Below are 12,009 nucleotides of genomic sequence, written 5' to 3' on the forward strand. Positions count from 1 at the left end.
AAACCTAACCCAAATTGGATCAAGTCCCAAATAGTGTCTATTCGCCCCCATGGCTGTGGAGTCCAGTGCGGGCCGGCCTTCAGGCCAGGCGTGATCCAGAGAGCAGGGTGCCGTTGGGGCCTGTCCCCATTTCTCTGAGCTCCCTTTGGCAGTGATTGCTTCAGCAACTCCAGGACTCAAGTCCTCACCACGACATCCAGAGGGAGAGCATGCTCTTTGAGAGACACCCATAAATAGCAAGGAGGCTTCTTTCCCCAAGTTCCCAGTCAACACTGCCTCATACCTTATTGGTCCAACGAGGGTGATAGGCACACCTCTTAGCCAATCAAATTTTTTGATCAGAAGGATAGTACACCCCGATTGGCTTAACCTAATTCGGGACTGTCCCTGCCATCAAAGGAGAGATGGATCCCACATAACCACATGGCTGCCACACAGCAGGTGAGTTCTCTAAAAGAATGGAGGAGGCTTTTGATTAAAGAAGGAAATGGGTGCTAGAGAAGCACCCCCAAAATGTTTATTATGACAATTAGAACGATATTGCTTATAGTGACTCTTCATTGTCTCATCCAGACGGTAATATATTTTTAGTGCTGTCGCCTGTCTCAACATGTCAGCCACAGCATAGGGGCTTTTAAATTTACATGAAATGATGAAAATGGTTTTGAGCTTTTCGAGAAGCTTTGGGAAAGAAGTTTTTAAAAAAAGAGGGACCGAAGGAAGGACCAGGAAGCAAATGCTTTGTGACGTTTGATGTGTGATGTGTAGATACTCGAGACCAGTCGGATGGCTAAGGATCTAGGAACGAAGGGACCAAGCCAAAAGACAGTCGAGATAGACTCGGCATCGTGAAGCTGGATTAATTTTCTACTGCTGTGTAACAAATTGCCAAAAATTTAGTGGCTCAAAACAACACAAATGCATTATCTCACAGTTTTTGTAGGTCAGAAGTCCAGGCGCAGACACTGGGTTCTCTGCTTGGGGTCTCACAGGTCCGAAATACAGGTGTCGGCTGGGCTGCATTCTCGCCTGACACTTGGGGTCCTCTCCAAGCTTGCTCAGGTTGTTGACGGAATTCAGTTACTTGGTTACTTATGGTTGTAGGATTGAAGTTCCGTTTTCTTGAGTGACCCATTCATTGTTGGCTGAGGTCACTTTCAGCTTCTAGAGATGCTCTTAGGTACTGGCCGCATGGCCCTCTCCTATGCCAGCAAGAGAATCTTTCTCTAGTCTGCTACGAGGGCGTTTCACATAGCATGACATAATCACAGGAGTGACTCTGCCATCGCATTCCCAGGTTCTGTCTACACTTCTGAGGGACGAGGTTACCCGGATGGGGACAGGGGATGGGAACGAGAATCTGGTGGGCCATCTTAGAGTGCTGCCACCATAAAAGGCAAAGCCAATCATCACCCCAGGGCTTATGGTTCGCAGGGCACACAGACTCATTAAATAGGGTTCTATTATGATTATTGCCCATATTTTATAGATGAGGCTCAGACAGCTTCTGTGTGCCCCATGACACTGTGGCACTCGGCAGTCATCGGGGATTATCTGTCAACCTCCTTTCTCCTTCCACTTTGCCTACACTATGGGGTGGAGTTCTCTAAATGTCCCGGCAGGCTGACAGCATATCTTGATATTAACCACCTCTGCAAAATATTCGGACTTTAGATAAATAAGATGATACAATAGATTCGATAGACGTTCATGTTTTTCTTCGTGGAAGTCCCGATTCAAATTGAAATTAAATATATGTGCGAAGCCTGTTGGTATAACCCAAACCGTGGACACAACCTAAATGTTCCACTGTAGAGACTAATTCGATGACTTGTGATATGTGCATACACTGAATATTATGCTACATCGCAGAATACAATTGTGTATTCATCTACATGGAAAAAATCTTAGCAGAGTGTTATGCGGTAAGAGCAGCTTAAAATTCATAAAGTATAAATCCACCATAAAAAGAATATATGTTTTTATAAGTAGCGAATATATGCATCTAAGAACATCTAGAAAGACGTGACCAAAATTGTCATCTATGGTTGTCTCTTTGGAATGGGGAAGTATTATGGGTAATTTGAAAGCTCTCTTTTCTTACGTGTGCTTGAGAGGGATGTTGTTTACTTTCTGATCTTTGTGCCACGTGGAACAAATTTTAGTTCATAGAAATAGGAAGGTCCCAAGCCCTTTCATGCGTGCTAACCCTGGCTGAACATTTCAGGTGATTGTGAAGACGAGAACGGAGTATCAGCCCGAACAGAAGAACAAAGGGAAATTCCGGGTGCCGAAAATCGCCGAATTTACGGTCAGTTTCTCGATGGTGTCACAGGAAGCGTAAAGGTAAGGCTGGCTTCGGCCAGCTCGGACACCTCGCGCCAGTGGAGCGGGTCCTGCTGGGACACAGCAGAGGCCATTTCTGGAGGACTTCCTGAGGCCACGCCGTCTGGGTCACTGAGTCTAAGCAAATAACGAAAGCTCTGCCTCTCGAGGATGACTTAACGCTGTCTTCTGCTCCGCAATGTTCGGACCATTCGAGATGGTGACGTGTGTCTCATTTCCTCTTCCTCCCCCTGTTCCCATCTCTCTGCCTGTCCATCACAACCCGCAGGAAATGTGACGAAAATGTATGAAGAAACTCAGATTTTAGTCAGCGCGTGGTTGCAACAAAATACAGTGAAAACGAAGGGAAAGAGAGCGGGCTTCTTAGCGGTGAAAACCTCAGCGAGGTGCCCCGGGGAGGTCACTTAGGGCCTTACGTGGCCGAGAAGAGGAGGGGCTTGTGCAAAGGCCCTGGGGCTGCAGGGAGGCCGGCCCCAGCGCGGAATAGGAGCGGGGGCAGTGAGGCTGGGCTCTAGGAGAGGCGTGGGGAGCAGGCAGAGATGAGGCGGTAGGCAGACAATTCCAGGCCTTGTAGACTGTCTGGAGGAGCTTGGGTTTGATGCTAGAAGCATAAAAGGAACCTCTGAAAGACTTGAAAAAGGGGAGAGACATGATTGAACTTGAGTTTTGACCAAAGCGCTGGCTTTTACATGGCCGATGGAGCATAGTGAGTGAGAGGGAGTGTGGGGAGACTATTAGCTACTGCACTTGTCCTAGTAAAAAACAATAGTGGCTCAGATAAGGATGGTGAGTGGACAGAGAGATGCGGGCAGACCTCACGGGTATTTAGAAGGCACAATCAGCCACGGAGACAGTAGAACAGTGGCTCCGTGGGTATATACTGGTACAGCCTGGCGGGTTTGAGCCCTGTTTCCACCTTATGCGTGAGGCCACGGGCGGGGCAGTGAACCTCGCTTATCACGTGGAGATGACGGGAGGCTTGCTGTGAGGACGACATGCAGAACGCTTGCAAAGCACTTGGCTCTGTGCTTGAAAAGCGCATAACTAATAGTAGCTGTTTTGTGTCAACTGTGACTAGAGGCTTTGAAAAGGAAAACAGACCTCGGTTGGTTATCCGGGAATTGGTGTGTGTATGTGGATAAACGTACTGGTCTGTTTCTGTCCCTGTCTTCCTTCCCTCTAAATCTGCGTCCCAACAGCCAAGTGCGTGAGCCTGGGAGGGGATGTGGTGGCTGTGCGCGCATCCCTGTGGAATGAGGGACTTCCGGGATGCTGACCCGCCCACACCCCGTAAGGGCAGGGGTGGCTCTTACTTCTGGCTGTAGCTTCAGTATCTGGCACACAGTGCGGACCCGGCAAACATGGACTTGGCCCGAGCTGCCTGTAGGCACCTGCGAGAACCAGCAGGTAGCTGTGGAGTACGGAGGGGGTGTGGAGTATCTGGTGCATCAGGGACCTGCGCCAGGCCGGGGAGTAGAGCTGACCTGTCCTCCTGACAGCAGAGACTCCAGAAATATGTCCAGACACCCCTGTAAGAATGTTTATTGCGGTATTATTTATAAAACCAAATATTAGGAACAGTGTAGGTTTTCATCAACTCTCTCATGACTCTGTAAATAAGACCACATCTATAGGATGGACTATTTTTAGTTTCTTAAGAATCGCTTTTTTTTTAGAGAGAGCATTTAGCTTACTCTGCATTATGAGCTTATATTTTTATCTTCTCTTCTATTTTCTCGTGCTTTCCAAATTTCATATGAGCATGTATTGTTTCGGCAATCAGAAAAAGATTAGAATTATTTTTAAAATTTGCTCTTTTTATCCAACGGAGTATTACAAGTTTTTGATGAAATTCTTTAAAATGATGCTTGGGAAGACATGCAATCACTTGGGCAAATACTTCACAGAGAAGGTTGAGTGAAAAAGCAGAGATTAAAATTATATTTTCTAGGATTCAAATTATGAAAAGAAATCACAAGTAAACAGAGAAAAAAGGACATGAAAAGAAATACCTCCAAATGCCGTCTGTGGCTGTGTTATCAGGGCGCCGTTGGACCACGGTTTTGTTTGTTTGTTTGTTTTTCTCTTTTTTGGCAACTCTCGGTGCTGTGGCTGTTTTATAATATTTAGTGCGAATGAGCCTCTGAGAAACCGATATAATCTCCCGTTTCCTAAAGGGGCACTGTGGCTCAGAGCGATGGTGGGACCAGCTCACCCAGCCAGCGAATGGCAGAGCCGGTGCTCAGAACCAGGCTGGGCCAGCTTTTCTGTCCGCAGGCTGCCTGCAGGTTGGCAGCTCCCGGTTAGAACGGAAACGAGGCAGCTGAGAGAAGCGGATGGCTCTGGCAGGGGCCAGGGCCTGTGGCGGTCCCCACACAGCTTGACTCAGTTAGTTCTGGGGGTTAGGAAGGGAGGGGGCTGGGTTTGGGGGCAGCCCTTTGTCAGCACTGTCGGGTGTGGGCGGAGGGCACTTGAAACAAAATGGCAGGCTTGGAGCGCTTCCTTTGCTTATGTAAAGCCGTGAGCATTCATTAGCCTCTTTTTGTGTTAGTAAGGAGAGCTCCCCGCGGCCCTGTGCAGGAGGCACCTGCCGAGTGGATGCAGGGGATGAGGGAGGAGGCCGGTGGCAATGAAGAAGAGTCCGAGGCTGCAGGGGGCTCGGGGTCGGGGTGGGCTTCTGCGAAGGTGGAATCTACAGGACTTGTTCCCGTTGGAGGAAGGGGGGATTGTGGGAGGCTCCTCGGTGCTAGGCATGGCTGACCGGGCCAGGGGCTTGCCATCCACTGAAGTGGGAGGCTGGCGGGACGGGGGTAGATGGAGGTCTGACCGCCCTTGGCTGTAACTGGTCCAGAGCTCAGGATAGAGATCTAGGCTGGAGAACTGGGGCTGGAAGTCAGAGAATCCCAGTTCATCTTAGAGAGCGTGGTGCTGGTACCCAGTGGTCGGCCCCCCTCCGGTCTGTTGCTCACAGCAGAGGTAACCATGGGAACAGCAAAGATGCTCCATCTTTCATTTCAATACCTTCACGGAGGAGGAACAGCTTATGACTTCACATTTCAAAACTGACCTGGAGAGAGCAGCTCGTAGCAATTATGCTGCGAGGCAGCGAGAACGGGGCAGATGAATTGGGAGAGATCGCCCGAAAGAATTGCCTGGAAGTTTTGGCTTTTCTAAAAGCAAGAGGGCTCTTGCGGTCATCGCGAAGGGCCGTGGATGTGAAAGATTGTCCATCGGGTTTAAGAGAAAAGAGGGGAGCGTGCAGGGGAGCCCCTCTTTCTTTCTCACGACTCCTGGGAGCTGGGGTTCTTCTGACGCTGGTATCGCTATGGCGGGTGCTGTGGAGGGTGCTGCTGGCGCATCCGGCTGTCCCTGGGCTGGTGTGAGACGGAAGTGAGCGTTACATTTGCAGGCTGCTGTGTGAAGCCGGTGAGAGGTATTCTGGGAAACTCCTGGGCTTTGGGGCCAGACTCACCTGGGCAACTCGGATTATGTCCCTGCCACCTCTTAGCTTCAAGATCTTGGGAAAGCGCCTTCACCATCCTGAGCTCCTGCGGCCTCATCAATAAACCAGGACACAATCTCGCCATAGCGAATACTGGAAGTCCTCGGCACACTCTGCGTCTTACTGAATGATCGTCTTATTTCCTTCCTGTTAGGTCCCTTTCCTTCTTCCTGGGGTCTTGGCTTCTTGCCTAACTAGCTGGATTTGGCCTGTTGGTTGAAACAGACCTGGGCCTCCCCTTCCTGGCTTTTCCCCTGGGAATGTGGCTGGGGAAACCTAGAGGAACTGTTCAGAGGCTGGGCAGCTCAGCGACAGGGTTCTCGGGTGGCCCTGGCTCTTGACAGTGGCTCTGGGGAGCAGGCTTATTTTGGGGAAGCCATTTTGCAACCCACCAGCTATCGCGTAATCCTTGTATCTGTTACAGATGCTTTTACATCCACTTTTTAGCCTAACAACAGCCCTGTCAACTTGACACTCTTGTTCCTGTCCCGATTTTACAGATGAGGAGATGCGAAGGGACAGGCAAAGCCAGCGAGCCGGGGCCCGTCAGAACAGAGCGAGAACCCAGCTCCGCGGCTCCGTGCCCCTCTCTCCGCGCCCGGCCTCGGTGCCGCCCTGCCGTGTCCTTGCCGAGCTGTGGCCCCCCTGCCTTCTTTCCGTCCATCCCGTTCCCGCCCCCCCCCCTTCTTCCTCGTCATTTATTAACACTGGCCCCGCGTGGGGCTGAGTGCCTGTTGCTGGGAGACACAAAGATGCATAAGACCAAATCTTTGCTCTCAGAGAGCTCGCAAACGTGCGGATTAGATGAGAACGTTCTGGCCACCTTCTTGGCCATACTGTCCCTCTGGGGCCACCTTCTCTAGGATGCCTCCTGGGACCCCCTCAGCCAGGTTTGGTGCTTCCTCCGGGCTCTACGGCACATATGGGGCCTTGGTGGCTCCTGTGCTGTGACCGGCTGCTCCTGCGTCTGCAGCTCCCACCCCCTCCCCAGCCTCTGACCCTGAAGGGCACGGTCATATCTGGCCCATCCATTTGTCCCCGGTTCCCAGCAGAGAGCTGGCACAGAGTTGATGTCGGGCACGGGACCCCGTCCTATGAGACGGCCTCAGTATCCATCCCGGCCCACACATCCTGATGCAGGGGTCAGAAACTCTGAGTCTGGTGGCCTGGCCTGGGAAAGGCAGACTGGAGGGTGTCCGGGCCCGTGGAGAAATATCCCGGGGAGAAGCCTGAGTGGGAGGGACGCATTAGTGCAAAGGGACCAGAACCCACCTTTCCTGTCAGGACACGCGGAAAGGGGAGAACTGGAAGGGGGAGGGCTAGCACTTTGCTTCCACAGAACCGGGGTCCGTGGGCTAGTCTTAGAAACAAATGACGACAACAACCAGTCAAAGCAAAAATAAAACAAAACTCCAGCTGAAACGTTGGACATTACAGGATGATGGGTTTTCACTGTTTCATCCATCTGCCCATCCAGGCGACTCTGTAGGCTCCTGCCCCGCTTCCACCTGCAGAGGGCTTCATGCATGTCATCCCTCCGAGACCCCAGCAATCCGGCGGACGGTGGGGCTACCCCCCCACCTGCAAGTGGGGTGTGGAGCCAGAAGACGCTCCCAGGCCCTGAGCAGGCTGCTCTGGCCTGGGCGTCCGGGGCTCGGGCGTCAGGGGCTCAGGCGTCAGGGACCGGGCGTCTAACAGGCTGCTCACGGGAGGCTGCCAGGAGTGGGGGTGGGGGCGGCTACCCACAACAGCTCCGTGGGGATGCTGCTGAGCCCATTGACCTGCCGGGCCTTCCTTTCCTTCTCTCTGTGTCTTCTCCCCTGCTAAGGGCTGGGGCCTTGGCAGTTCGCTCCCACACCAATACCCGAGGGGACCTTAAAATGCCAGAAGCCGCCTCGCCGGGGCCCGTTGTCGCCACCGAGGGCCGAGTCCAGGCCCCTCTGCGTCCTCAAAGGCTCTGTTCTCTGACCTCACGCATCACCTCCTGGCCCAGCCGCCTACGGGGTCCCTGTGCCCACAACCTCACTGCCACCCTTCAAACCCTCCGCGGCTGCCATCGCTCACCTGCCCCTTCACAGGTGCCCGACCTGCTCAAAGAACGGCTCCCTACCCTCACCGTGGGCTACACTGCAGGCCCTCCTGACTTTGTTCGTGCTGTCCCTTCCGGCCGGAACGCTTTTCCCGCCTTCGCCGCTGGGCAAATCCCCTATTCACCCCCCACCCCCCCACCGCCTCGCCCCCCGCCCGCCACCGTCGGGTTCCCGCACCTGCCCGCGACCCTGCGTTCCAGCGCCAGTGACAAATGCTGGCAGGACTGAGTTAGCCGCTGTGTCTCCCACCGACTCGAGGTGGGGACGGAGCCTTCTTCTTTGCATCCCAAGAGCCTCGCCAGTACCTGGCCACCCTAGGCAACCAAAAAATGTCTTTAATGACCGATAAAACAGAAAAATCCCCTCGTTTGACGGAGAAGCTCCACCGTGATTGACACGGGCACTCGGCTGCCTCACGGCCGTATCTTTATTTAAAATCGGGGCCCTATCTTTGCTGCTAAGCTTCTTGCAGATGACACATCCTCAAAAATGTCTTCTTCCTGATGCCGCTTTCCTACGGAGGTGAGACCCCATTTATGGCCGCGCCTTTCGCTTCTACCAGTTTTTCATCGAACCCCGAGGGGCCGCCATTCTTTGCTGGAATTCTAATATTTGCTGACAGCGGCGAACGGAGAAAAGAGATTTTACTTCATTATCCGTTGTCTTGGTTTTTATTGCTGTCCTATTTTTAAAAAAATTTATTTTGAGGAACATTTTAGGTAAGTTATTAAAAACACTGCCCGCTGGGCTAGGAGCAGAGTCACTATCTGGCACAGAAAGAAGCTGCATGTGAGTGCCTGGCAGAGACAGGCCGCCGTAGTATTTTATGTATGTCGTTGCATTTCTGGCTGTGGTTTGATCAAAATAAGGTGCTGGCCTGTGTTTGTGGCTGGATGCTTTCTCCTGGCCCAACGGAATTATGCTATTAGAGTCACCCTCAAAAATATATACTGTTATTAATGGATCATTGAACAGCAGATGTGGCTTAATTTTTTAACAAAACTATTCAGGGTCCTGCGTCAGGACAAATGTGCTCAGGGTGTGGATGATGGACTGGGTGATTCAGCGGCCACTCCACGGCCAGGTGACGGGGCTGCTTCTATTTCTAGCTTCTCATTCTCATGGATTCAAACACGGGTAAATAAATCCCGCCGTAAAGAGAGTCAGTTGTTTAATAAATTTCGTGCAGTAGGAGGCTTCCAGAGTTTAGTGAGTTTCCTCGTTTGCTGGGAGGCTCTGGTAGGGGTGGGCTGGTGCCAGGACACACCTGCTCCCCAGAGCCAATTATTAAAAGTTTGCGAACCAGCCGATGAGCTGTTGGAAGCTCATAACCATCCATGGTGGGAGTATTTACACCATGGAAATGGGCGAACACTGCAGATCACACGTCCCCGCCCCCACCCCCCACCCCCACGAGCCCATCAACTAGCCGGATGGAAGAAGGGAGACACTGCAGGTTCGTGCGAACGAAAGCAGGTCATTTCTCTTCTCTGAAGCTGTGGTCCCCAGTCTGTAAAATGGGATCATGGTGTCTTCATCACAGGCCGGTGGGTGGATCAAGTGAGGTAATAACACGGTTGCTATGTAAGTGCGAGCCTCCTCTTGTCGTGTAGACGTGGCAGTCTCGTTTCTGGGGCACCGGTCATCTGGCTGGATGGAATGCCTCCGCCTGGGCTGGGTCTCCAGTGGACAGCGGGCCCAGCCCTATCTCAGCGGGCCTCCATCTCAGCTGACATTGCCCTGGCCCAGTGTCCCCCTCGTTTGCTCTTTGCACTGTGCTGGCCTTTGCCCTTCTGTCTCCATCCTGCCCCCGCTCATCCATTATGAGCAAGGCCAGACTGGACCATCAGCTCTTGCTTGAAGAATCTTCGATGGCTCCCTGCTTCTTACAGGCAAGAGCGTAAGGTCCTTAGCATGGCACCGCGGGTTCGTCCAAAGGTGTCCTTGCCACCACTTCCAGTGCCTCTGACTGCCCGCACGCACAGTGCTGGTGCCTCTCACCGTCCCGCAGACCCGCCGTGTCTCCCACGCCCCCGGGCTTTGCCGAGGCGGGTCCCTCTGTCTCTGTTGCTGTTCCACGTCTGCCTTGTGACCCGGCCCAGCTCTCACATCCTCCAGAAACCTGTCCTCGACTTCTCAAGTCGGTTTCTCAGCTGGGAGTCCCACAGCCCCAGCTTCTCCCTCGGCTCCTGCACCTGTTACTGCTCTGAGACGTCACCCTGGCCTCCTGCGAGTTCTCTTGCTACCTGGCTGGATCGCCAAAGGTAGTGCCGAAGGTAAACCCCATGTTGGGGAAAGAAAACGAAGATGTGTGTGGCATGTAAAACGATAGCTTAAAAGTTACTTTTTTGTATGAATTAATAACAATAACTTCTATTTGATTGAGCTCCTATTGTGTGCCAGGTATTTAGCTAGTCGTTTTCCATTTTGTCTTTACTATAACTCGTGGAGGATGAGAAAACTGAGGATCAGACGGGTTCTTTAAGGTTCTTAAGATCACACAGCCAATAAGGGGCAGAGTCAGGCTTTTCTGACCCAGAGGGGTGTGTGTCTGTGTGCGTGTGCGTGCGTGTGTGTGTGTGTGTGTGTGTTCTTTTGTTTACACCATCTTCCAAATCAGGAAACCCTGTTCATTTGAGGAAATGGCTAAATTAAACTAGACTGAAAAATGGTCACTGGAATGCTAAAGGTTTGCCGCCTGTCCCCACTGTTTGTCGAGCCTCGAGCTAGCTTCGCTTCGGCTTGCTTTGTTTTTCTTCTTCTCTTTAAATATACTTTTGGCCGAGTCCTGAAATGCATTGATCCAAAAGGAAAAAAAAAAAAAAGCAAAAATTTCCCGAGGGAGAAATGTCATTTCCTCACAGCTTGTCACGTGGCCCGCCTCGTGGTGCCATCACATGGCGGGAGGTTTAGTTGCCTGACTTATTCATTCTCTGGGCCTCCATGACTGCAGTGCATGATTATGTTAAATGTGGTGGGTTTTTTTTTTTTTTTAATTTATGATGTTTAAGCTCCTGGAACTGTCAGAGGAAGACATGCTAACAAAGGCTGTGTGTGCAGCGTGTCATGTCGCCACTGTGTTCTATAATCATGAGAAAACTAGTTGTCATAGCAACTGCCACACGGATCCGGCCCCCTCCCGGGGATGCTGACGAGCTGCTCCGTGCGGTGACCCGAGCCACTTGGAGAGAATCTGGTTCTCTGAGGGCTTTGGCTCTCAACTGGGCCATAACCACGAACTCACTCTGAGTCCCCACGTCCTGAACTCAGTTGTGCTATGCCCCTGATCGGCCTGGGTTCGAGTGCTGGCTCTAGGGCTCATGGGCTGTGCGACCTTGGACAAGTCACCTCGCCTCCGTGAGCCTCAGTGTCCTCTTTTGTAAAGTGGGGATACCAATGCCCCCTTCAGAAGGTCGTGGTGATGATTATGTTTGCGATGCGCCTTGCAGAGGGCCTGGCACACAGCAGCTCCTGTATGTTAGCCATCTTCCCCTTAAACTCTTCACGGTGAACAAACGAAAAATGCTGAATTAGAGAGGGTGGGTGTTGGCATAATCTTTCATTATTATTATTATTATTGTTATTATTATTATTATTATTGGTAGCATTTATGGCTAGAAAACCAAGTTAGAAAATAGAAATTCCAGGATGAATCATGCATATGGGAGCAGGGGAGAGGGGAGAGAGACAGAGAGAGAGAAAATGAATATTCAGCTAGATGAAACTGACTTGAATTAAAATTCTTCAACTTTTTTTAAATTGCATTTCTCTGAGGCTAAGAAAAGGATCTCTAATCTCTCAAAAAATCTCCATATGGAATAAGGACACCTGCTTCCTTGTCTCAGCCTCTGGACCTCAGTTTTCCCATTTGTGAAATGAGGAAGTTGGCTGGGCTGGTCCCCAAGCTCTTCTGTAGTTCATGTTCTAAGACAGTGGTTCTCAGCCAGGGGTGATGTTACTCCCCGGGGGACATTTGGCAATGTCTGGAGACATCCATGGTTGTCAGAAATGATGTGGTGTGTGTGGTGTGTTGTGTGTGTGTGATATGTGGTATGTGTAGTGTGTGTGCAT

At 51.5% G+C, this 12,009-nt stretch overlaps 1 protein-coding gene across 1 annotated transcript in view; it reads left to right on the forward strand.

The window, feature by feature from the left end:
• The first annotated feature begins 403 nt into the window (after positions 1-403).
• The window catches only part of NSG2 (neuronal vesicle trafficking associated 2), a 33,105-nt gene continuing 21,499 nt past the window's right edge, over positions 404-12,009 (forward strand). Inside the window, exons 1-2 of the mRNA XM_039876342.1 lie at positions 404-441; positions 2,228-2,311. Of these exons, the coding sequence (XP_039732276.1) occupies positions 424-441; positions 2,228-2,311 (102 nt within the window). The 5' untranslated portion in view covers positions 404-423. The remainder of the gene's footprint in view (positions 442-2,227; positions 2,312-12,009) is intronic.

This window comes from Pteropus medius, unplaced genomic scaffold (genome assembly GCF_902729225.1).
Source record: "Pteropus medius unplaced genomic scaffold, Ma_sr-lr_union100, whole genome shotgun sequence".
NCBI classification, from domain to species: domain Eukaryota; kingdom Metazoa; phylum Chordata; class Mammalia; order Chiroptera; family Pteropodidae; genus Pteropus; species Pteropus medius.